This window comes from Rattus norvegicus, chromosome 9, assembly GCF_036323735.1.
Source record: "Rattus norvegicus strain BN/NHsdMcwi chromosome 9, GRCr8, whole genome shotgun sequence".
NCBI classification, from domain to species: Eukaryota; Metazoa; Chordata; class Mammalia; order Rodentia; family Muridae; genus Rattus; species Rattus norvegicus.
In genome coordinates this window covers 63,515,570-63,542,137 of record NC_086027.1, presented here as the reverse complement: position 1 = coordinate 63,542,137, position 26,568 = coordinate 63,515,570, and the positions used below count along the sequence as shown (strand labels likewise).

Genomic DNA, 26,568 nt, shown 5'->3' with positions numbered 1-26,568 from the left:
AGGCTAACCTGATCTACACAGAGTTCTCGCAAGTCAGGGCTTCCCAGTGAGATCTGGTCTCAAAACAGTAACAGTGAAGCCACCACCACTAACAACAAAGCAGAGCAAAACAAACAAACAAAATAATTGACTGATGTGTTTAGCAGAGGAAATTTCAAGTCAGTCTAGCATTCAGCCTGGGGCACTATTTTTGTTCACCACATTTATCTAGGTCTACCATTAAAGAACAACAGGTGGGCAGAATTTTTCTTTTTTAAAATTTATAGTTTGTCAGGAAAAAGAGACTGGGTAATTTTAAATAACAGTCAATGCACACATTAAAAGCAAGTTTAGTTGTTCAAGAGAAATAATCTGCTCTTCACTGGAACAACAGAAAAAATGCTACGAGGGCAAGACCTCACCCATCAAAGGCTGGCTCCGGCTTTTGAAAATATGATTTCATCTGAAAGCAGACAGAGTAAGCTGAGAACGCTGCTGGAGGAGTTCCTTGTTTCTGGAAAGTCCCTGCCTAAGGAAGTGTTTCCCCATGGTTAGCAAGCGTAGGCTGCTGTAGCAGGTCCAAGGAGACAAGTCTCCATCTTGAGCTGGCAGTAGAGCTTAGAAGTGTCGTCTGTATGGTACTAGTTGGGTAGGCAAGTAAGATGCGAGATTCAGGAGGTCATGGGGCCGTCCTTGTACCACAATTTCAGAGAACAACTGAGCCTAGGCGGTATGGCCGGACTGGAGTCCCTGAGAGGCTACTATATGAAGTTATGAAAGCAAAACCCAAGTTTCAGTGGAGACCCCGGATGTTGGAGATGCCAGAACTATGAGATGTCTGCTGAGGGTGCATGCGAGGTGTGGAGTTAATTCAAGAGAGAAGCTGTGAGGCTGGAGAGGTGGCTTGCTTTACAGCAGTTGCTTCTCTTAACAGAGGATCCGAGTTTGGTTCCCAGCGTCTCTGTGACAGTTCAAAACTGTTCCAGTGGAACTCCACTTCCAGGGGGATCCAATGTCTTCTAGTATCTGTGGGCCCTACATGCATAATATACATATATACATATGACACTTACATATATGCAGGCGAAAAATTCATATACAAAATTAAGAAAAAATTTCATTTAAACAGGGGCTTTGTGTCCTTCAGACAGCAGAGAAGGAGGGGGCAGGAGTGAGCTCTTGATGCCTTACATGGAGTTGCAGAATGTTATGCTTGCTTTGCTAGGATTTGGTCTCATCTTCCCGTATTTCTTCCTTTTGAAATGAGAATGTTCTCTTGGTGCCATCATATTTTGGAACTGTGTACTGAATTTTCTGTTGTTATAGGGACTCACAGTTAAGCGATTGCCTTAGTCTCGGAAAAGACACTTTTCACTAGCACTGGGGCTGTCAAAGATTATGGGGACTTGTGAAGTTGTACTAAATGCATCTGCATCATGAGATGGCTGTGATCCTTGAAGGTGGAAGGTGATTGTTTAACAGTAACACTGTCAAGTTGGCAAGGGGTACAGTTGTGAGGAAGGTTGATTTGGTCAACTGGATGGAATTTACAAAGACCTTGGAGACAAATCTTTAGACATGTCTGGGAGTAATTTTCTAGATTAAGTGAGCTAAAAATGAAAAAAAAAACCTCACCCTAACTCCTAAACCAGATAAAAATGAGGAGAAGGAGCTAAGCCCAGGCCTCCATCTCTCTTTGCTTCCTGTCTACAGATGCAAACTGATCTGCGGCCTCGGGTTCTGCTGCCGAAAATCCCCTGCCACAACGGACTATCAGCTGGAACTATGAACTAAAACAAACCCTTCCTTAAGTTGTTTGTGCCAGGGAATCACCACAGCACAGGGCAAATGCCTCCTAAGCCCAGGGAGCACACCACATCTTAAACACACATGGCATGCCTTAAAGGCGCTGCTCCAAGTATCACCCAGACTCTCCTCACATGTTGTCCTGGCCCTTCCAAACCTGCCTCCATACCTCAAAGCAGCGTCCAGTCCATTTCCCATCCCTCTCTTTCTTTACAAATAGTTCATTTCTTGTAGCTAGGTGTGTTTGCCTAGATATGCAAGTGTTTCTGTGTAGGGCCAAAAAAATGTTATCCATTTACCTTTGGATCGTAGCTTCTTGATGTGCATAGCAGGGTTTTGTATAAGATAAACAATAAGCTTCTTTTTCAGTCATGAAATTCTTTGATTTCATGTATCAGGGCCAGCTTTCCTCAAAATATATACTAGAAAATTAGTCTAAGAAAATAAAATTGAGCTAGTGCCAAAGATCATTCTAAGTAAAATTCTGAAGTTAGCAACATACACACACACACACACACACACACACACACACACACACACTACTCAGCTGCTGTCAGCTTTAAGGACTGACACCTCATACCATCTCAGCGTTTTGAAGCTGTTACAAGTATTACCAGTGGGTTTAATTAGCTTTATTTAAAAAAAAAACAACCCTCCTTTGTGTAAAGATAAATGAAAATTCTTCAAAATGAATTGTCATGAGAGAGAGTGCTTGAGCAAAATTTTCTTCTAATGTCACTGTGGAACCAATCCCCAGAGATATGGGGGAGCACCTCAAGTCAGTGTCCACCTGATCCTGTAGATACCAACTAGGGACATCCATGTTGGTGGGTATTTTCATATTGATTTTTAGAGTTCGTGTGATTTAGGCTTCCACCATGAACAGGATTTCCTTTGACTGTGTGTGTTTTGTTTTAGTGAGCCAGTGCTTTCAAGTGTTGTTACCTACAGGGCCCAAGTCGGTGGTCTAAGAGGGAGGGTGAAGCCGTTTATTTGTCTCCTCAGGGATCAAGCTAGTTGAAGCAAAATTGCGGAGGCTCGAGGCGGTTCAAAATTTAACAGGATGGGGTTTGACACTGTTGCAGGAGAGGTGTCTGTGACAGCCACCTGACAAGCTTTTGATGCCTCCCTTGGCTAGTCAGCTCTGGATCATTAACAGTCTCTGGAGTCGTGGGCGTTATCCTGAACCCTGGTCAATTCCGGTGGTACTCACCCGGCCCTTCCCTCTCCTGCCTATGGGATCCCGCTCTCCCATCCACCGTCTCCCTTCTTTCTTCCACTTCCCTGCCTCCCCTCCCCTTTTCGCCCCCTCCCGTTTCTCTCTAGGCCCTCCAGCCTAGCCCACTCCGCTTTCTCCATCTTTTAGGCGCACAATCCAGCTCCCGCTGCAAATGCCCCCAGCCCCCGCCTCCGTGGGCGGTGCTGCGGGCTGGCTGTGCGCAGTTGCGCAGGCGCGCTGAGCGGCCGGAGAAGGGGTGCTGGCAGGCTCCGCGCAGGCGCGCGCTGCTCTGCTGGGCACGGCTTAGCACGGGCGTCTTTCCCTCGCTCTGTCTGGGCTGCGGAGCTTCTCGGGGCGGGCGTAGAGGCGCTTGGCTGCACCATGTTTCTCCACTCAGTCAACCTCTGGAACCTGGCGTTCTATGTCTTCATGGTGTTTCTGGCGACCCTGGGGCTGTGGGATGTCTTCTTCGGCTTCGAGGAGAACAAGTGCAGCATGAGCTACATGTTCGAGTACCCCGAGTACCAGGTATGGCCCTCCCTCACCTGCGCGCCCGCACCTCCCGGGCTCCTTTCAGGCTCAGCCGGCAAGTCCGAGCCCTCCTGGCAACTGAAGCCAGTCTCCTGCCTCCTGCTGGGCAGTGCGTCCTAGCCTCCGCGAGCCCTCGTCCCCCACCCAGACCCCGGAGCCCGACTTCTGACCCCCGGAGAGCCAGCCCGGGTCCCTCTCCCCAATCACTGTCTTTCCCGGACCCTCCTTTGCTTGCAAAGCATATGATTTCTCTTCGCGCCCAGAGATGGGCACATCAGATTTCGCTTTTCTGGAAAGAAACACAGCGTCTTGCAGAGTTGCCAAAGCTGATTTAAAAAGAGGCTCTGAGGTTTTACCTCTGGGTGAAGTGAAAGACTGGCCTGATGAATAATTAAATAGAAAACTATCTAGTTTCCCTTCTGTGGATAATTTTGCGGATCCACCTGTTCTGTAGGTTCTGAGTCCGTGGGTGTGGGTACCTGTGTTTTCGCTTGCCTCTCAACAGTCAGTGACCGGTGTAGTCTATTACGATATCTATTATAATCAGTTGCATGCACATACTGGTGATATTTTGTTTTCTCACTGGGTTTAACAGGAACTGCCCCCTCTCTCACCGCCCCCACCTCCTCTGTTCAAATTTGAATGCTTTCATTAATTGCTTCATTTGTTCTGCGTAGTAGCATCTAGGATTTCATTCATGACCAGCAGTAGGAAAAAATGATAAATTACACAGCTGTCAGGAGAAAATTCCCTCCGGTGGTATTTTTCTTAAGATTTCTAAATGAATCTCTTTAATTTTGGAATATCTATTGTAGCTCCTATAAAATATAGATAATACATTTTAATAAAGTGCATTCTTTAGTATGCTTTTAGGATTTTTCTGGAAAATAAAGAATGAAAATCAAGACTGCATCTGTGTACAGGTCCTTATAGAGGGAGCCTGTTTGGTGCCCCTCTTATTTTTTAAAAACTGAAGCTTAAATTGCGGAAGACCATCCTCTCCCGAGGATATTTTCTAGTAGAAGAGTTCCTACCTTGATTTTGCATCAGTGGTTATGAGGGAAGGGAACACTTCACATGCTCTTGGAGATTTTTAACAAGGTAGTGTTAATTCCTAAGCTAATAAACGGATGCGATGTTTTATGTGCATTAGAGTGTTAATAATTAAATATATGAACTTTAGGTTTTTTTTTTTAAACTGAAAATAGAGTTTGTTATAATTCCCTTTCGTTGCCTATGGTCTAATAATCTGAAAGCTCAGTAAGATTGAAGTAGGTTGTTTTAGTGTGGTACTGTACTAAATGGTTACAATAAGATCATTTTGGAACAATCGTTTCCATTTATTTATAGATTTCCCCCAATTATTGGATCTATTTTAATATTTGCAGTAGTAGAAATTGCCTTTCTTCATGTTGAGAACAAAGCGTGTGGATCTCACAGATGTGTCTTCTGCCTCATGAAATTGACTAGAAAGAGAAAATTAGTGTCACTGAGACAAAAGAGCCGCTGTCGAGTAGTGGGTATTTAGTTATTTTGGTTCAAACTGCTCTTTTGGAGTTTGACACTTACTAATTTGTGTGTACAGTAGTAATCACAGTGGTGGAACTTTTAGTACACATTTTCTAGCAGACTTTGAATAAATTATGTTATTTTACAAACAGAATTAAGGCCTACCTACAGAGATGAGCCCCTTTGAATAAATACTGAGATTTTTAAGATAATTGAGACATCAAATTAAGAGCCTAATGGCTTTCACATGAATAAAGCTGTTCTAAAGACGGTTTATCTGTTGCCTTTTAGATTAGCATTTCTGAAGCTTTCTAATTGTTTGCTGGTTGGTGTCCAGCAGGTAGCATGGCCTCCTCATGGCATCTCATCCTTCTTGAGGCCTTTTTCTTTTCCTTTTTAAAAGGTTGCTGATTTGTACCTTAGCAGAAAATGATAAACAGCTCCCCCCGCCCTTTTTTAAGTGACAGAAGAGTTTGAAACTCTTTGCAAAAATGAACTTTTGAACTTAAAATTCTGACCTGTACTCATCCTTTGCCTGTAGTTTCCTGGGTGCTCTTACTTGTAGTTGACTACATTTTATATTAGGTCTTCAGTCTCCACCTCACTTATTCTTGCTCCGTGATGCCAATAGGGCCAAAAGGTTGTTCAGCAGCTCAGGATTTTAGGCAAACTGTAGAATTTGAGCAGGAACACCTGAGTTATTTTCTCTCATATGTTTATTTTGCTTTGTTCATGAGTGTGACTTAAGGATTGCTCTCTGAGGGCTGCAGAGATGGCTCAGGGGTTAAGAGCACTGACTGCCCTTCTAGAGGTCCTGAGTTCAATTCCCAGCAACCACATGGTGGCTCACAACCAACTGCAACAGGGATCCAATACCCTGTTCTGGCATGTCTGAAGACAGTTATAGTGTGCTCATATAAATAAAATAATAAATAAAAAATAATAAAAGATTGCTCTTGAAAGGAAATGTTGATGCTGTAAATATAAACCACACTTAATCATAAAACGTGTTGATGTTTATTTAGACAGTCATTTATTGAATGACTAGGTATATTTGGCAGGAGAAGGAATTAATGATAAAAAGCCCCTGTGCCTTTAATGTATATTTTTATAAGAGAGACAAGAATACAAAAATCAGTTATAATGTAGCAAGAGACTGTGTACAAGGCTCTTCAGAGAAGAAAGAATATGCTTGTTTGTACTGGGTTTTCAAAGGCCTTTGGAAAAGCCGTAGATCGAGGGGCTAAAGAGATGGCTCAGCAGTGTGGAGCACTTGCTGCTCTTGCATGGAGTCTGGGTTCAGTCCCCAGCACCTTCCTGGTGGTTTACAACCACACCCAACTCTAGTTCCAACCAGACACCCTGTTCTGGCTCCATGGTACCACTGCAGGCAAAACACACAAAAATAAAAAAGAGCTGAAGTAAAGGGAGCAGGAGAGTTGAATTTGGACATTTAAGCCATTGGCTAGCATGCATGAGGGAAGGAAGGAAGGACGGCACCAGGACATTCTGTCTGGTCAGCATTTATAACATATTACTATTGATGTAAAGGAGAGAAAATAATCTATAAACAGATTTGCTTGTAGATATCCAGATTATATTTAGCAGCACATGTAAGTTGATTAACATTGGTTGTCAACTGACCATCTACAGGACCATGGGTAAGAGACATTTCTTTCAACATCTGTCCTTTTGAAGTTGAAAAAACTTAAGTACATCAAACACAAAATTTAAAACATGGTATGTGTAAATTATAAGAGTAAGGTAGATTTTGGAATCAAATTTTGAAAGCTTCCCTCTCTAAAGTCTTTATTACTTATGCGTACAGTATGGAAATACATGAAGTATATGTTTAGCTAGACGTTTTGGTAACAGCATGAACTGAATTGTAACAGAGGATTTATGACAAGAAGAAAGACCTGTCTGAAAGGTTAAATTATGTCTAGGCGGGTTTTTTTTTTTTCCTGTTTTAATCAAGCAGTAGTCCTTGGATCTACTCTTGGGAGTAGCCTCAGTCAAGAACCCAGAGCTCCTACTAAGAACTTTAAAATATTTGCATTTATTTTGATAATTTTCTTTTTTTCTGTTTAAACCATAAATATCAAACATTTATAGTTTTCATTTATAAGTGAAAGATATACATTAGATACACACATATATACCCACATCACAAAATAAGACCTTTGCTTTTTAAGTCAGTGTTCTCTAGCAGGTGAGGGTTTGTTAGAATGCTTGTCTTTTGGGAGGGGTATATGTCGGCAATGAGAACAGTCTGTTCTGAGGTTTAGTCAAGGCAGTACAGACTGCAGGGTCACCTCATGGAAGTAATATTTAATGTAAAGGCCATTGATCGTCACTAAAGGTCCTTTGTGGGTGAGAGTCTGCTTATTTTAAATTGTCCATATGAAGTAATTTATGTTGGAGCCCCACAGCTGTGTTTCTTTGTGCTTCTTTTTTCTCAGCACAGCATCCCTTTTTGTGTGCCCACATTTGCCTCTCCTGTTGTCTTCCTGGCACCTGCTAAACCTTGTGTTCTGCCTGGAGATGTAGTTTGCCACTTGCCTGCATTTCTCACCGATCTTGTTTTCTCCTTTCCTCTCCTTTCCCCTCACCTCCTTGACTCTCCATCTCCCCTAGAATATGTATATAGTGTTAATTTTTAAGTGATATAAATATTTTACGATGAAATTGCCCATAAAATAGCATATTATTAAATATGTCAAATATGTTGTTTTTGCCTATTTTCTATCTTCAGAGAATTATATATATATGCTTTTATTTTATATATACATATATATATATAGCTTTTATTCACAATCCATATAATTTAAGAATAATCCCTTGTATGAAAAACGATAAGTAGAACTTGTTTTGTGTGTTGATTGTGCTTTATAGCATTCATGGTATTTTTATACTGTACCATTTTAAAGTTCTTTAACTTACGTTTGCATGGAGTCTGAGTTGTATTAATAAAAGTGATTAAAATGGGCCTATTCATTCGTTTATTTTCTGTAGAAAATAGAACTTCCAAAGAAACTGACAAAGCGTTATCCAGCCTATGAGTTATATCTTTATGGAGAAGGATCATACGCTGAAGAACACAAAATTCTCCCTTTGACAGGAATTCCTGTTCTCTTTCTTCCTGGGAATGCTGGAAGCTATAAGCAAGGTAGGTAGTGGAAGAAAGACGCTAAAGCAGTGAAATTCAGCTCCAGACTTTGAGTCATGTATGTGCTGCTGGAATCGAGTGCGGTAAATGAGAAGCTTACTCTGTCAAGTACTATCAGACCCACCGGGAGACCCATGTCCATGCCACGTCCTTCAAGAGAAAGCAGACATTAGAAGTAGAAGGAGAAAAGAGTGAGAAAAATCAAATGGTGTAGGGTAGGGCAAATAGATTACACAGGTATTCAGAAGTAGAAGGGTTTATGTTGGAAATGAAGTTACTGAGAATGGGATCTGATGCTTCAGAGGGGAGATGAGATCTTAAATTATGCTGAACACGAGAAGATCAGTTTCTCTCCTTGGGCAGAGGAATGTAGCAGTGTGGGGGGTTATAGAATGGTGGGGAGAATGTCAGAGTTTCTGGCATAGCAGCCAGATAACCCAATCTGTGAGTGATTTTGTTTCTTGTGAACGTTGGGAGGAATTGGTGTCTAACGAGCCCAGATGTGTTCTGTATGGTACTCATATGTGCTCATTGTTCACCTATAAAATACCTACTATAACAGGGAGTATTCTAGGTATTAAATATTCAGAGTAGAACAGGACAGGAAGTTCCTTATTCATCAATGCATGTTCTTGTTGGGAGACAGCTGTCAGTAGACGTTCCAGTAATATTAAAAGCTATAAGAAGTAAATAAGTGAAGCACCGAGGGAGGCAGAAGGTGAGTAGTAGGGATGTGTTTAGATGAGGTGGCAGGAAAGGCCATGGCGAGGAGATGGGCTTTGAGGAGAGCTTTAGGGACATAGTTTAGGGACGTCCCTGATACAAAAATATGTTTGCGCTTTGCGCTCAGGACACCATGACTAGAGAAAAATGAGGTTAGAATGGAGATATTTATATGTGCATGTGTACACACACACACACACACACACACACACACACACACACACACACAGATAGACAGACAGACTCTGGGAAAGGCTGCTGAATCCTTACTTGAGAGGGATGTGAAACATGATTTGAGTAAGAAGTTAAATAATCTGATTTTTTTGTTAACTGTCTTGGTAGTTTGAAATGATACACACTTACAGTTGGTGCAAGGTAAACTTACAGAGAACTAAAGTTTCAGTGAAGAACTAAAAGATTGCCAGCATCCTGGTATCCCCATGAGTTCCTTCATGATTAAAGCTTTCTTCCCTTACACACACACACACACACACACACACACACACACACGCATGCACACTTCTACAATTCTAACTTTAAGGTGGTCATTTTTATAACTTTCTTTGTAGTCTTAATGCCTAAGTGTGCAACTCTGGTATACTTCATTGCTTTGGGGATGCTTTTAACTTTTATAATGCATAACCATCAAGTATGTATTCTTTGTGCTTGGTTTCTTCCAGTCTGTTTTGTCCTCTAAGTTACTGTATGAACTGTAAACTCTTCATTTATTTAACACTATATTGTTCTTTTGCATTACTCTTATAGAAGATAGTTTGTGTAATTTTTGTATTATTTTGTATTGGCAGATATAATGTCTTTCTATACACATCTCAGAGCACATAAGTTTCTGTCCTTGTAGATTTATCCTAATAGTATTAACTCCCCATACAGGTTTTACATATCCTCTCATCTTTACTTATTACAGTGATTATATTCCTATAATTAGCATATTATGCTTTCCTTTGTATTACCTGTTTGACAACACTGGCATTGTGAGATTAAATGTGAATTATATCTGTGTTTTAATTGGTGTGTGTGTGTGTGGGCGAGTGAGTTGGGGGATTAGGGATGGTGTATGGACATGTATGGGTAGGAGCTAGAGACCACCATTGGGTGTTTCTTTCTTTTTTTAAATCACGATACCTTTTCTTCTTTCCTTCATCTGTCTGTCTTTTTTTATTTTTTATTTTTTACTGATCTCTCTGAACCCTCAGATTTGCCTAGAAATCTGTCTAGCAAGCCTCTAGGATCCGTCTGTCTTTGCCTCCTCAGTACTGGTAGTATAGGCCTGGCTTTTTACATGGCTTCTGAGCTCAAGGTCTTTGTATCTGAGCGGCAGACACTTGACCAATGAGCTGTAGCCTCAGCTTATTGTTTGGTGCGTTGATGCTCATCACACTGAGGTAAGTTGTTTATGTCCATGATGGGGTTGTTTATTAAAAACGTCAAGACGACGTTGGGTGCTTTTCCAGGATGTTTTGTATAGCGCGCCCTCTTCTCTCTCACTCTGCAGTTCGTTCTATCGGCTCTATTGCGCTTAGGAAAGCAGAGGACATCGATTTCAAGTACCACTTCGACTTCTTCAGTGTCAACTTCAATGAAGAACTGGTGGCATTATATGGTGGAAGCCTTCAGAAGCAGACCAAGTTTGTACACGAATGCATTAAAGCAATTCTCAAACTCTACAAGGTATGAGATACATAAGTAGATCAGTAGTGTCAGTGTCTTCTTTAGGGACACATGTGATTGTAAATAATACATTTGTGTTGAAGTTGGAACAAAAATACCAAAGGGGCAGTACCTTTTTAAAAAAGTAATGTAATATCTTTCAGTTCCGTGCTAGTTTAAAGATCTAGGTTGAACTGCAACTTCCTAGTTCATTGAGAGATCCTGTCTCAAAAGATAGTTGGAGGGCCAGTGAGAGGACTCAGTGGATAAAGGGGCCTGCTGCCCAGCCTGGTGACCTGAGTTCAGTCCCTGCCCCTCTCCCCGACTTGTCCCCTGATACTCACATGTGCATACATGCCAAACGTAACAAGTCAAAAACCAGAATGACCAAATTACTGTCTGTTTAATACATCATAGGAAAGGCATTTCATTGTGGATGAAGTGGACATTTTAAAGACTGGGTTTCATCCTCTGCCCCTGTCCCACAAAGAAAGAAATTCAATTTACGTGGGGCAAGTAGGCCATGCCACCAGACAGAAGAATTGCTAAGGTTCAAAACCCCAGGGAATCTCAGAATTGAGAACGGTAGCTGTGGAACCAGCTCCCTGCCAAGCTCTATCTGTCTTTTTACGTGGATTGGGGATCTGAGCTCAGGGTCTCCATATTTGAACGGCAGACACTTTACCAACGGGGCTGTAGCCTCAGGTTCTTACTGGTACCATCGATGTTCATCACAGGGAGAATAGTTGTTTACATTCGTAAACATATGCAGCATATAGCCATGACACCCCATTGAGAGGACCATGACAACTGGTCACAGAGACTAAAAACCAGGAGTTCTCCATGCTAACGAGGTGTCTAGATAGGCCACCCCAGTGTTTAGTGTGCGCTCTCCTTCCTAGGCATCCCTTCCTGCAGAAGGTATTTAATCCCTGGTTCACCCTGAGTAAGATGTGTGCATTGACATCTGCCATCAAATAAAGCAGTTTGAACAAGCAAGGACTGTCTCCTTCATCCAGGATTGCTGTTGGGGGAGGCCTTTGTAGTAAAGAGCTGCACCTAATTCCCCCGGAGCTGCCTAAGGCCTTCTCTCCTCCAGCACCTCCCTACTTGGCCCTCATTGGAACTGAACTGGATTCGATCTCCACTGAAGCTCAGTCCCCTTCTGCCTGGCGCATAGGGGAAGCATGGCCTCGTGGCCCTGTTATCAACTCCTGGTAGACCCCAGCGGCCTCTGGTACACAGGAGATTGAGAATCATAGCATCAATTCCAGATCTCACTGTTTCTCACTTAGAAGAACATGGGCTTGGAGCCCAATCACAGACCGTGTTCTGCCTCTCCTCAGTGGTTTGCCAGCAGTGCTTTGGCACCTCAGGAGCAAGACAGACACATAGCCCAACAAATTTATTTAAAAACCAAAACCAAAAAAGCAAAACAAAAAACCCCTGACCCTCGAATCATCTATATGCATCTAAACCTTCCAGATTCACAAAGCCGTATCCAGCAGAACCGAGAAACGGAGTTAGCACTACCACACGTAGCACCAGTGATTTCAGTCCTGTCCTAATTACTGATAAGAAGATCACTAAACTGTGGATCGGAGCACTGCTCACCAGGTTCTGCTCTGTGTTCAATGGTAACTTGAAAACACTCTACTTGACAGCTACAGAAGTACTCTTTCTCAGACCACAATGAACATCTACTAAGCTGCGTTCTATGCTAGGCCGTATGCTGGGTTGCGGATATTAATACTCTTTAAAATACCAAAACCATGTAATTTCCTAAAAATATCAAGGTTAAAAGTAAAAAATGTTTTAAATTGTTAGTGCTAGATTACCCAATGTTTTTAAAAAAAAGGAAATTTGAAGATACTTTGAGCTGAATTAAAATGAAAATGCCTATCAGAATTTGTATTTTATACATGTACAAAATTTTCAACTAATATAAAAAGAAATTTAGAGGATTAGATAATGGTTAAAAAATATACTGTTTTGAATACTTTTATTAGAAACGAGTAAGCTTTCAAATCAATGAATTAGTTTACAGCCTTTATATACCAGGAAGAAAAGAAGGTTAATAAAGGTAAGTAAGAAGACAAGGTGAAACTAGAAATTAAAGAAATATAAAACAAAAGAAAAACTAACTTCTGCCAACAGTTGATTCATTAAAAAAAGATCAACAACTTGTAAATTATGGCTAGGCTGATATGAAAAATGAGAAACAAAGTAACAATGTCAGGAACTAATGAGGACATATTTCTACATTTGGAGAGGGCGATACAGGAATAGTATGCACACTTTCATGCCTGTAAACTTAGTAACTCAATCATATAAAGGTTTTGAAGTATAAATTATAAAACTGACACAGAAACAGAAAATTGGGTTTCTTGGTATCTGTCAGCATTTCTTTTGATTTTTGTAATTTAAAATCTTACCACCAAGAAAAACCTTAGGACTCAATGACTTTCGGTCATGTGAAATTATAGTCCACATTGAAGAACAAATACTGATCTTAAAACAGCAACAGCCACAAAAACAATTTTAAAAAGAACAGAGGAAGAAAAAGACTCAGTTTTCAGTCCAACAGCAAAACTAGACAAGGACTTTTAAAGAACAAGGAGATAAAATTCCGTTTTAGAAAAAAGTAGAGAACACAACAGTTATTAAAAAGAAACTAAAGGGTTAATATTCCTCAGGATCATAAATATAAAATTCTCAACCAAATACCAGACTGTTGTTGTAAAATTTTATAAAATAAAAGGCTATCTTTTATCTCCCACTAGATCCGGCACCGCATTCCCCCAGATATCTGGTAGATATCTTACCAGAAACACACATCCCAACTCTGTGGCAGCCCAGTGTCTCTGCCATCACAGACTCAGTTCTCCACAGGAAAGAACACACAACACAATAACCTCTGATCCAATTGATAAGATGTAATTTCCCACCTAGACATGCAAAGTCCTATACATATCCATTCCTTAAGAATATGCATAACAACCTGTAAATACACAGAGTGGAATCTTAACATCAGCCTCCATGTTCTCTCCGTGGCTTCTCCTGCAGTCTCCTCCAGTCTCCCGTCTCCTGTTCCAGTGTCCTCCTCTTCCCTCAGACGTTTCTCCTGCCCATCCTTCCTTCTCATCCAATCACAGACCGAGGTCCTGTACCTGCCTTCACCTGTATGACAATCCTACATCTCACCCTTTTTTGTCTAATTAAAAAAAAAAACTTTTCTCTCAAATATAAGCTGAGCACAACTAATTTGTATTTATTTTGTAATTAAAGCATAAAGTATATCTAACACCCAGTCCAACACTGTATCAGTTACACAGAACATGTAGTTATCCATTCCAGCTAAGGAAAGGCTTCAGATTTATGTCATAACCTGTCTAGCTTGTATACTATCTGATAACTATCTAGTAAAATAAGTATTTTTAGAGTTAAACAGCCTGATAGGCTATAAGACTATAATCAGTCTTCAACCCTGTCAGAAATCTGAGAATGGCCAAATATCTATAAACATAGGAAGCCTAACACGGCTTCCAGAACTGAGAGGTTGTAGAGACAAATCTCCACTAGCACAGTCCTCTGTAAGCAACATGTGAGCTCAAGTCTTCAGCTTCTGGCCCACAATCAACTGACAGACTCTTGATATGCAGAAACCTCAAAGGGCTGATAATTCTGGCTCGGTAGAGATTATCAGTCAACAACTATTCTGCATAAGGTGTCCCTTTTAGTCAGTATTAGCCTACAGATGAAACAGGCAGTTTTGTCCAGTGGCTGCCTAGCCACAAAGTATTGCCTCACCTGGAGGTAAAGATGCTCAATTTCTTCATTAAATCCACCAAAGGGAAACTGTTAGGAGCAGATATGTCTCAACCAAAGATAAATAACTTTATATCTCATATTTTGTGGATTTCTGAACGTTTTTGAAAACCATCTATCTATATAAGGTAATCTGGACTATTGTCCGTTAACTATCTATTATCTTGAAAGTATTCTAACAAACTCAGAGCCATGAATTTGCTATTTGGCCCTTAACTCACAGGTGTAATCAACTCAGAAGTTTGTAATGGCATCAATAGAAGGACTGGCTGTAAACCTTGTACTTTTAAACTTTTTTTAACAAGTAAATTCTGTACCAAAGCAAAGATATGATTTTAGCTTAGTTACTGAATGAGATTGTGACTGTACAACTCAATCTAGCTAATTCCTCCCTGTTAAATTACAACCATTTCTAAATTTCTCATAAAAACAACTTTAGAATAACTACTTCAGCTCCCCAAAAGTCCAGGGAATTGAGGCGACTTCTATGACTTCTTCAAGCTGTACATGGGCATTGAGATATCCTTGGGGGTAGAGGGAAGGAAGAATGAAGCAAATGCTGTAGTCGGATGTGTCCTGACTGGACCCAGCTGAAAGTCCTTGAGACCAGGAATCCAAGTAGGTACATTCTGCAAAATAAAACTCTCAAGACAAAAGTTTAGAATCGAGATATCTTTTTGTTTGATTCTCTTGAATCTAGTTTTTCAGGCGGTCTACTTCTATCAAATCTGATCAGTATGACTGTGTGAGGTTTCCAGAGCCTAACACATTTTTTAAAAGCACAAAGACAAAATCTTTCTCCCAAAATACTGTGATCCTTAGTCTGTAACCAGAAAAACTTGTATCTTGCACTCTCTCCCAGAGGAATAATATAACCATGAAGCTCAAAGTCACACCCATTATGAAGATTAAACAATTTTAAAGAAGGAAGTAATCTAAACAATAGTGTATGAGCCTGTTAGGCTTTTGTAATCTGTCATATCAGGAAATTAACCCAAAATTCCCGTGGAGCCCCTGTTAAGAGAATCTGAGATTCCTGTTGTGGTAAATATCAAAAATAACCACAAACCCTCGTTAGCTGCCATGAACGAGCCATATGACATTTAGCAGGGTAATTCATAAAACAAACTAAACACCTTCTATCAATTCTAATACCAATAAGCAACTTATCAAACCAGGACTTTAGCCCAAAATATGTCCATCTGTTAAGCTCTCTACCTAGAGCTACAGATTTTTATTTAACCTTAATAACTTGTAAATATCACAATTCTCTACTTGGAGTCAGTGACTAATTCTCCCTATCTAAGTTCTGAACCATGGGTGGAAATCCCCACGTGATTCTGGTAATCTCTGTAGTTTCTTCTTAAAAACAAACTTAAATCACCCTTTAATAATACCCGTCATTAAGAAGTAGATTGTCTAACTAGGATTTCAACCCAAAATTCCCTTGGAGCCCACGTTAGAAGGAGTATCCTGAAAGACTTTCTTTAAAGAGCAGCTTTTATCTCTAACTCCGTGAGCTGTAACTACTTATCACATAGCAGGGGACCTACAGCCTGCCAGGCCAGGCTGTTTCTGTTTCTTTGTTTAAATCCTGGCGCTTGAGACATCACAACATGGCGCTGGCCTCCTCTTAATTAGAAATTAAAACTTTCAACTCTTAGGATTACTAGTGGATTCTCGCCTAGCTCTTGGCTCTCCATCTGTTGTTGTAAAATTATTTTAAAAAATTGTTTTCTTTTACCCCCACTAGATCCAATTCTGCAGTGCCCCCCAGATATCTGCTAGATATCTTGCCAGAAACACACATCCCAACTCTGTGGCAGCCCAGTGTCTCTGCTGCCACACACTCTCCTAAACTCAGTTCTCCACAAGAAAGAACACACAACACAATAACCTCTGATCCATTGATAAGATATAATTGCCCACCTAAACATACAAAGTCCTATACACATCCATCCCTTAAGAATATTCATAACAACCTGTAAATACACAGAGTGGAATCTTAACATCAGCCTCCATGTTCTCTCCGTGGCTTCTCCTGCAGTCTCCTCCAGTCTCCTATCTCCTTCTGTTCCAGTGTCCTCCTCTTCCCTCAAACGTTTCTCCCGCCCATCCTTCCTTCTCATCCAATCACAGACCTCATTCTGTCCTGTACCTGTCTTCACCTGTATGACACCCTACACCAGACTACCAGACTCAGCATTAAAGAAGTATAGTATATCGGAGAGATGGCTCAGCGGTTAAGAGCAGTGAAGTGACTGCTCTTCCCGAGGTCCTGAGTTCAATTCCCAGCAACCACATGGTGGCTCACAGCCATCTATAATGGAATCTGATGCTGTCTTCTGGTGTGACTGAAGATAGTGACAGTGTACTCATGTACATAAATAAATAAAATCTTTAAAAGAAGTATAGTATATCATGACCAAATAGAATTTATTGCAAAAAACAACCTAAACTAGTTTAATATCTAAACATGAGTCAGTATATACTCCATCATAGAATCACCTCTGCAGCTGAAAGCCATTTGACCACACTAGCACCAGTCCATGGCTTAATGTATAGAAGAAGGATAATAAATTCAGTGTCGGAGGAATAAACATTAATGATCTCTTGGTAAGTAATCAGAGTGTTACGGGGAGAAAATTACCCGCTTTAGGTAATAACTGGCAAGGTTATTTATCAGGTAAGCTAGATTCATGTCATCCACAGTAAACAAACTTAATCCTACATAGTAGGTAGGTGTTTTTTCTATTTTTGTTTTGGACTTTTCTAATGAACACACTAAATTTATAATGCAAATAAGTATTTTTAAGATGAGATACTGACAAAGATTTCTATTACAAGCAATTACAGTAGGAATTAGAGGACAGTTAGATCTCACTGAGTGTGTAAGATACAGATATGGGAAAGAACATTCTGGGTAGAGAAAACCTTATTCATCATATAACTCCAAGTAAATACAGCAGAATTCAACACCAAAAGGCAGCCAGCGTGGGTCAATTAGATTGGACCGATGTATAGACAAATTTAATGTTTTTCCCCTTTTATGTAGGGTGGTATGGGAAACTGTTGGACAGGTTTTTGAAGAGAAGTGATGCTCTTATTTAAATTTTAATAGTATCATTCCTGCTATATAGGAGGATAAACTGAAAGGACATAGGATGAGGCAGGGAAACTAGGTAGGAGGCTATTGAAGTCTCTCTGGCCAGAGCTGATAGTGCTTTAAATTAAGTTGACAGTAACTGAAGTGGTGAGAAATGAACAAATTGGTGTTAGGATTAGATCTAGGCTGAGGCAGAAAGCTTTGCTGGGAGATTGCAAGTTGAAATTTTGTATGAAAGAAAAACAAGAGTTAAGAACAACTTAAGATATTCTGTTTAGACAACTGAAGGGATTGAACTGCCTTTGATAGGACTAGGTAAAACATATTTGGAAGCATTAAGTCTAGTTTAGATAGGTTGATCTTAAGATGCATGAGGTCTTCTCAGAATAGTGATTGTACAAGAGTTGCGCAACTGACCCTAGAGCTCAAGGGAAAAAACAATAACTGGTTGAGATTAGTTGGGAGTTAACACTGAATACATGTTACTTAAAGCCAGGGGAGTTGGTGAGTTTACTAGTGTGACCAACATCAGAGTGTGTGTGTGTGTGTGTCTGTCTGTCTGTGTGTCTGTCTGTGTGTACCCATGTGTGACTGTGTCTTTGTGCCTAAGACAGGCACTCATTACAGGCTCAGTGTCCCAAGTTTTCATTAGATACTAAAGTCAAACACCCGAGGCCCAGGCCATTCATTTAAGAGCTGAAGGAAATGCAGGAGAATCGCACTAGAGACTAGGAGTGAAAGGGAACACCCATGACTAAGAACAAGAAGTAGGGGTGCAGAGGTTGTCTCTTACCACAGTGAACTTGCTCTGGGACGCCCAAGGCCTTCCCCAGGCTGGCTGGCTTGCTACTGGGATTCACTGGATTCAGTCTGTAACACATGGCCATCATATAGTGAAAGGACACGAAGCAAAATGAGTAGAAGGAAAAGCACACGGGACCGAGTCTGAAAAAAGCAGGTGCAAGCTTCCAGCAGTCTCACGGGGTGGGCCAACATTCGTACTTCCTTCTGCTCCATCAGCAGTTTGTGATGAGAGAAACATTGCCTACGACAGGCACTCATTACAGGCTCAGTGTTCCAAGGTTTCATTAGATACTAATTCTTATACTTTCTGCCTAGCTTATACAAGAATTTGAGCCTAGAGGACAAACAGATATTAATCATAAACCATACTATTTGCATTGTGGACACTATAAACTATCCAAAACAGTAGTTCTCAACCCTCATAATGCTGTGACCTGTAATACACTTTCTCATGTTTTGGCGACTCCAACCATAAAATTGCTTTCTTAATTTTGCTGCTGTAATGAATCATAATGTAAATATCTGATATGCAGGATATCTCATATGCAGCTCCTATGAAAAGGTTGTTCAGTCCCCAAAGGAGTCACAACCCACAGGCTGAGAACCGCTGATCTGCACAGTGTCAAGAAGCCTCTAAACTAGGAGGACCCAGACGAGACTCAACAGCAACCTTGCTGCTCTGTTGTTCGTTCTGAGGGTAGCAGACTTAGCCTTGAGTGGCAGCTCTTTGTTGCACAGGAACTGGAGAAAGGAACATATGAAGGCCCAGTGCCGGGAAAAACAAGCCCAGGTTTTGTGGAAACACTAAGGAGAACAGTGAACACAAACCCTTTTGTTTGTGTGTTTTTGACATGTAGTCTCCTGACTGGCCTAGAACTCAGTACATAGATCACTGGCTAGCCTTGAACTCACAGATACCCAGCTTCGCTGCCTCCCCAGTGCTGGGATTAAAGGTTTGTAACACCACCCCTGATAAACGAAGATTATTATTGTTTTAAAAGATTAATTAATTTCACATATATGGAAATTAATGTCTGCTTGGATGTCTGTGCACTCTGGGGGTGCCAGTACCTTTGGCGACCAGAAGTGGGCAGTGGATCTCCTGGGACTAGATTTGCACACTGCTGTCTCCATCTGCCATGCAGGTGGTGGTGTTAAACCCAATCTTCTAGAAGAGTCAGTGAGTTTAACGTCTGAGCCCTCTCTCCAGTCCCAAAAATATTATTTTTAAGTAGTACTTATTTAAAGAATAACATAACCAGTGATACATGTTTAAGATTTGAAGTAAGAGATACCATACGATAGTCCATTGCCACAACAGATAAAATTGTTGCATCCTTTTTTTTTTATTGGATATTTTTTAAATTACATTTCAAATGTTATCCCCTTTCCTGGTTTCCCGTCCATAAACCCCCATCCCATCCTCCCCTTCTATGCTTCTTCTATGAGGGTATTCCCTCTCCTCAGGCACCCACTCCTTCCTGCCTCCCCACCCTTGACATTCCCCTACACTGGGGGGTCCAGCCTTGGAAGGACCAAGGACTTCTCCTCCCATTGGTGCCCAAAAAGGCCAACCTCTGCTACAGATGCAGCTGGAGCCCTGGGTCAGTCCATGTGTAGTCTTTGGTTAGTGGTTTAGTCCCTGGAGCTCTGGTTGGTTGGTATTGTTGTTCTTATGGGGTTGCAAACCCCTTCAGCTCCTTCAATCCTTTCTCTAACTCCTCCAATAGTGTTGAATTTCTAAAGTAGTGGTGTAATTCTGATAGGTCTGCCTACATATGTTACTTGACTTTTTTTCCTTACTGCTTTTAATATTCTTTTCTTTGTTTAGTACATTTGTTGTTTTGACTATTATGTGACAGGAGGAATTTCTTTTCTGGTCCAATCTATTTGGAGTTCTGTAGGCTTCTTGTATGTTTATGGGCATCCCTTTCATTGGGTTAGGGAAGTTTTCTTTTATATTTTTTTTGAAGATATTTACTGGCCCTTTAAGTTGGGAGTCTTCACTCTCTTCTATACCAATTATCCTTAGATTTGGTCTTCTCCTGTGTCCTGGATTTCCTGGATATTTTGGGTTAGTAGCATTTTGCACTTTACATTTTCTTGGATGGTTGTGTCAATGTTTTCTGTGGTATCTTTTGCTCCTGAGATTCTCTCTTCTATCTCTTTTTCTGTTGGTGATGCTTGCGTCTGTGATTCCTGATCTCTTTCCTAGGATTTCTATCTCCAGGGTTGTCTCCCTTTGTGCTTTCTTTATTGTTTCTATTTCCATTTTTAGATCCTGGATGGTTTCGTTCAATTCCTTTACCTATTTGGTTGTGTTTTCCTATAATTCTTTAAGGGATTTTTGTGTTTAGAAACCCTCTTTAAGGGCTTCTACTTGTTTACCTGTGATTTCCTGTATTTCTTTAAGGGAGTTATTTATGTCCTTCTTAAAATCCTCTATCATCCTCATGAGATGTGATTTTAAATCCAAATCTTGCTTTTCCAGTGTGTTTGGATATCCAGTATTTGCTTTGGAGGGAGAACTGGACTCTGATGATGCCAAGTGGTATTGGTTTCTACTGCTCGGGTTCCTGTGTTTTCCTCTTGCCATCAGGTTGTCTCTGGTGTTAGGTGGTCTTGCTGTCTCTGACAGTGGTTTGACCCTCCTGTTAGCCTGCTTGTCAGCAGTCCTGTAGACCTGTTGTCTCCCAGCAGGATCTTGGTACAGAGAACTGTGGGACCGGGTCAGCTCTGGGTGCAGGCAGTAATTGGAAGTGTCCTGTCCCACACTGCTCCTGGGTTTGTGTGTCCTGAAGGTTCCAGGTGGTTGGGTGGGAGCAGAAGAGTTGGTCTTTCCTCTGCTCTCAGGTGTGTCAGCACTCCTTACATCTGGCTTTCAGCTCTGGGCACAGGAAGAGACCAGAAGGATCCTCTCTGACTGTTCCGAGGCTCCTGTGTCCAGTGAGCTTTAGGCTGGTTCCTCTTGGGCCAGCAATATGAGCAGAAGTAGTGGTCTCCCCGAGCTCTCAGGGTTGTCTGCACTTCTGAGGGTCAGCCCTTTCCCCCAGGGGATTTGGGTACAGAGAGGTGTGGGACTCGGTCAGCTCTGGGAACAGGCAGAAACTGGAATGTATCACATCCTTTAATACTATTTTCAGTGCCAAATCTTCTTATATTATAACATTTAGTATTCTTATTTATTTATTTACATCCAAAGCACTGCCTCCCTTCAAAGTCTCCCTACCCACCACCAACTGAGACCCTTCTCCTGTCCCGCTCCCCCTTCTCCTCTGAGAGGGTGGTACTCTACTGGGTATCCCCCAACCCTGGTGCATCAAGTCTCTGACAGATTAGGTGCATCTTCTCCTACTGCAGCTGGACAAGACTGGGGAACAGATACCACAGTCAGGCTACAGCTTTAGGGAGAGCCTCTGCTCCAGTGGTTGGGGGACCCACATGGAGATTGAGCTGCACATCTCCTGCATGTGTGCCCAGGGCCTTAGTCCAGCCTGTGTGTGTCCTTTGTTTGGTGGTTCAGTCTCTGAGATCACTCAGAAGTGCAGGTTAGTTGAATCTGTTGGTCCTCCTGTGTGGTTCCCATCCCCTTCAGGGTCTTCAATCCTTCCCCCAACTCCTCCATAAGAGTCCCCAGCCTCCATTGGCTGTGGGTATCTGCATTTTAGTCAGCTGCTGGATAGAACCTCTCAGAGGGCAGTTATGCTAGGCTCCTGTCTGCAAGCATGACAGTGTTGTTAATAATGTCAGGGAATGGTGTTTGCCCATGGGATGGGTTTCAAGTTAGCCATTCCTCCAGTCTCTGCTCCACTTTGTCCCTGCATTCCTCTTAGACAGGACACATATTGGATTGAGAGTTTTGTGGTGAGTTGGTGTCCTTATCCCTCTACCAGGGGTCCTGCCCGGCTACAGGAGGTAGCCTCTCCAGGTTCCATGTCCCCACTGTTAGGCATCTTGGTTAAGGTCACGTACATTGACTCCTGGGAGTCAACCCCATCTCAGGTCTCTGGGACTTCTTAAAGATCCCCCCTCCCCATCAGCCACCTCTCACTGTCAGAGATTTCCATTCATTCTCCATGTTTTCTGGGTCTCTCTCCTGTCTTTTTTCATACCTGTCCCCCATTCTTCTCACCCTCCCCTCTCCAAACTACTTCCCTTCCTTCCTCTGCCTCCTATGACTATTTCGATCCCCCTTCTAAATGTGATTTCGGTATCCTTGCTTGGCCTTCCTTCTTGTTTAAACTCTTTGGGTCTGTGAGGTGTGTCATGGGTATTCTGTGCTTTATGGCTAATATCCACTTATCAGTGAGAACATACCATGTATTTCCTTTTGGGTCTAGGTTACCTCACTCAGGATGATATCCTCAAGTTCCATCCATTTGCCTGCAAAATTCTTGATGTCCTTGTTTTTAGTAGCTGCATAGTATTCCATTGTGTAGTGAACCACATTTTCTGTATTCATTCTTCAGTTGAGGGACATCTGGGTTGTTTCCAGTTTCTGGCTATTACGAATAAAGCTGCTGTGATCATAGTAGAGCACGTTTCCTTGTGGTTTGGTGGAGCATCTTTTGGGTGTATGCCCAAGAGTGGTATAGCTGGGTCTTTAGGTAGAACTATTTCCAATTTTCTGAGAAGCCACCAGATTGATTTCCAGAGTCGTTTTACATGTTTGCAGTCCCACCATCAATGGAAGAGTGTTCCCCTTTCTCAACATCCTTGCCAGCATGCGTTGTCACTTGAGTCTTTAATATTCTAATATACATTTAACAAATAATACCTCAGGTGGTAAGCAACCTAACATATGAATACAAGCATGACTCATTAACTCAATGATTCCAATTTTAGTTTTAAAAACCATAACCAAAACTTGTTAAAAGTGACAACACAGAAGAGTATTAACATATTGTTTAGAAATTTGTGAAATGGATTTTTCTATCTTTTGAGGGGTGCTCCTGTGGTTTATTTTTGCTATTGAATTGCTCATATGCAAACAGAAGTACTAAGTATTTTTTTGGTAGGATATTAAGGATTCTATCATGGTGATTTTATGTTCTTTTTCTCCGTTTAAAAACAGGGTCAAGAATTTCCTCCCACAAGTGTGGCAATAATTGGTCACTCTATGGGTGGTCTTGTTGCCAGAGCGTTGCTTACACTGAAAAATTTTAAACAAGATCTGATCAATCTTCTTGTTACACAAGCTACTCCTCATGTGGCCCCTGTGATGCCGTTAGATCGTTTCATTACGGGTAAGTGCTCTGACGTGCAAGGCAACCTGCTCGGGTCAGGGCAAAGCCAGCAAGTCTTTTAGCTATTTTCTTAGTTTTTGTTTGTTTGTTTGTTTGTTTGTTTGTCTTGTTTTGTTTTGTTTGCCTTTGGCAGTTACTGGAGAATAACCCCTAACTACTCTTCTGACTGCTGTCCTGTCAACCTCCCCAGTGAATACCCCAGATACTTGCTATTTGTCCAGGCCACATGCTCATGGTCTGTCTCCCCTCTTGGTGGCTTCCTCCTTGTCTCTTTTTCTTCCTCCTTTTTCTCCTCTCTCTTCTCCATCCCCAAACAGGACTCAAAACCCATCTACCTCTAATCCCTCCAGTAATTGCCTGTAGCTAATTTTATATAACTAATAGTTTTAAATTGAGGAACAAGGTTTGCACAACAAAAGCTTGTAACGTGAGAATTCAGGGATTCACTGTAGGCCTAGACCTTCTGGTTCAGAATTTAGCATTGTAATACATAGCAACAGACCAAACCTCAACAATTTCCATTTTTGTCTAAATAAAAATGTTCTTTCTCTTATAACAATAAACAATGGGGCTGGAGAGATGGTTCAGAGATTAGGAGCACTGACTGGTCTTCCAGAGGTCCTGAGTTCAATTCCCAGCAACCACATGGTGGCTCACAACCATCTGTAATAGGATCAGATGCCCTCTTAGGTTGTATCTAAAGAGAGTGACAATGTATTTACATACATAAAAAATATACATCTTAATAAAATAATAAACACATGTAGGAACAATAATGAAATTATTATAAGAATTTGAAGGTAAGAGTAACTTTGAAAAGTTCTAGTCTGTATTTGGCAACGCAGGATGAAGTATTCTATTATCTGTTGTATCCTGGTAACTTCAGAGTTCTGTATGCAAATCAATTTTTATCCTAACTTGTTTTAAATACCTTTATAGACCTAGAACATCATCTTAAATTCTAAACAACTTTAGCTTACAGTAAGACTGACTTTCTAATATTTAAACCCATCAGAGACGGGTTTAAAGAAGAAGGAATAATATTACCTGAGTATATAGGAAGCACAGAATGCAGCTTCCAAAAAAAAGAAATGACAGAGACAGCTGACCTCTTAGATAGTCCCCAACATTCTCTATAACGTTGGAGCATCTATCTTTAAGCCTTCTGGTCCAGACTATCTGACAGACCTTGTGTGAAGGAGGAATTATGAAGGACTTACCCTGTCTTGGCAGAGCTTGACAGTTGACTTCCCTGCATCTGTTTATCCTTTCTAGTCAGCACTCTGTCTACAGATAAAGTTAGGGCATTTTCTTTTCCCCGTGACTAGCTTGCCCCAGTTGAAGCAATTACATGTGGAGGGCTTTTGATATTCATCATCTTCTTCCAAGTCGAAGTGGTGCTGCCAGGAGCTGACAAGCCTCAATGTCAGAAAGACCTTAAATTAATAAAAAAAATCTTTAAATCCATACTCTGAAATTTTTGAAGACCATCTATCTAGTCATAAAATATCTGAACAAGCAAACATTGCTATCTCCAGCTACCTATTATCTGTACAACCCACGGTGTGCGTTTCTGTGATAATCCAGACCAGAATTTAACATGACCCTGAGTTTGATGGACTGTTAACTTGCATTACTTATTTATCCTAGACAGTTTGTAATAGCAGCTATTAGACAGACTGGCACCAAACCTTGTATTTTTAAATGAGTTGCATAGGTACAATACTGGTCTTAAGTGTTCAAGCATACATATATTTTGTTGTAACAAAATTAAACTTAAATTTTGTATCAATATATAAAGATTTATACTAATGAAAACCTTAAACCTATAGCAATATGCAAAATTCTATGCCAGTGTAACAAAAATAAAACCTTAGTTTTGTATCAATATATAAAATTCAGTACCAGTGTAAGAGTATGGCTATAGATTTTTAGTTTTGGTTTAAGAGTAGATTCAATAATCCACCCCTAATTGTCTATTATAATATTACTATATTCCCCCTTTTTCCTTTCAACCACCTTCTCTTACCTAAAGGGGGGTGAGGGAGGGAAGGAAAGAAATCCCTGAGTCTAAATTCCCTGTTCTTTCCCCTGTTCATGACCATAATTATTTGTAATCATCCCCTAAAATGACGACATATTTATTACTTATAAAGTGACCAAACCATCTGACCCAACTTAAGGGAATGGGACCATGGTACTCTTATGTTTATTGATGAATTGAGTTGGAGAATTCCTTTTTTTGGGGGTGGGGCCCAAAAGGATATTGGAAAAATGGTTAAGTCACAAGAAAGCTAGCTGGCATCACTTTGGTCTGGTCTGTATGCTGAGAATGTGTGGCTTAACTGGGTCTGCATGTGAAGCAGTCTAGCTGCAGATCAGCACCTCCAGTTCTCAGTGTCTCCAATCTCTTTCAGTCTAGGCTTACCATAGAAAATACCATTGGTTTTCCTTTCCAGCCATTAAACGTGGGTGACATGTGTTTAATTAATTTTAGGTGCTAGAATTTCAACTTTGTTTTTCTTGGAAATCATTCTTTGCCTTTAAGAGTTACTTATTTGAAAGTTGGCATGTCAGAACCGTACCACAATAAAATTAAGAAATTTTGTTGTTAAAATTGTTCAAATCCTTTGTACAGCTTCTAATAATCATGAATGAGTGTATGTTTAGGGAAAGAATAAAAATCTGAAAATCACGTTAGCACCCTTTCTATTACATTTTGTACAGTACATATAGATGAGCCATGTCATTAAGTTAAAAATAATTTTAAGTACACTTAAAATGAATCTTTCAAGATTGAACCTTTTTTATTCTTTTGTTTTAAACTTATTTTTATTATTTATTTTTTCTTAGTATTTTTTTTAGAGTTCTGATTATATTCACTCTCCTCCCTCAACACTTCTTGGATCATTCCCTCACTTCTTACCTACCCACCATTTTGACTCCTGCAAGACCAATTTGTGCTGCCCAAATATTCTTG

The 26,568-nt window shown here is 40.8% G+C and overlaps 1 protein-coding gene across 1 annotated transcript in view; it reads left to right on the top strand.

Moving 5' to 3' along the window:
• Positions 1-3,365: 3,365 nt before the first annotated feature.
• Positions 3,366-26,568, top strand: part of Pgap1 (post-GPI attachment to proteins inositol deacylase 1) — a 68,750-nt gene continuing 45,547 nt past the window's right edge. The window contains 4 exon segments of the mRNA NM_201990.1: positions 3,366-3,532; positions 8,060-8,213; positions 10,450-10,625; positions 23,417-23,588. Of these exon segments, the coding sequence (NP_973719.1) occupies positions 3,386-3,532; positions 8,060-8,213; positions 10,450-10,625; positions 23,417-23,588 (649 nt within the window). The 5' untranslated portion in view covers positions 3,366-3,385.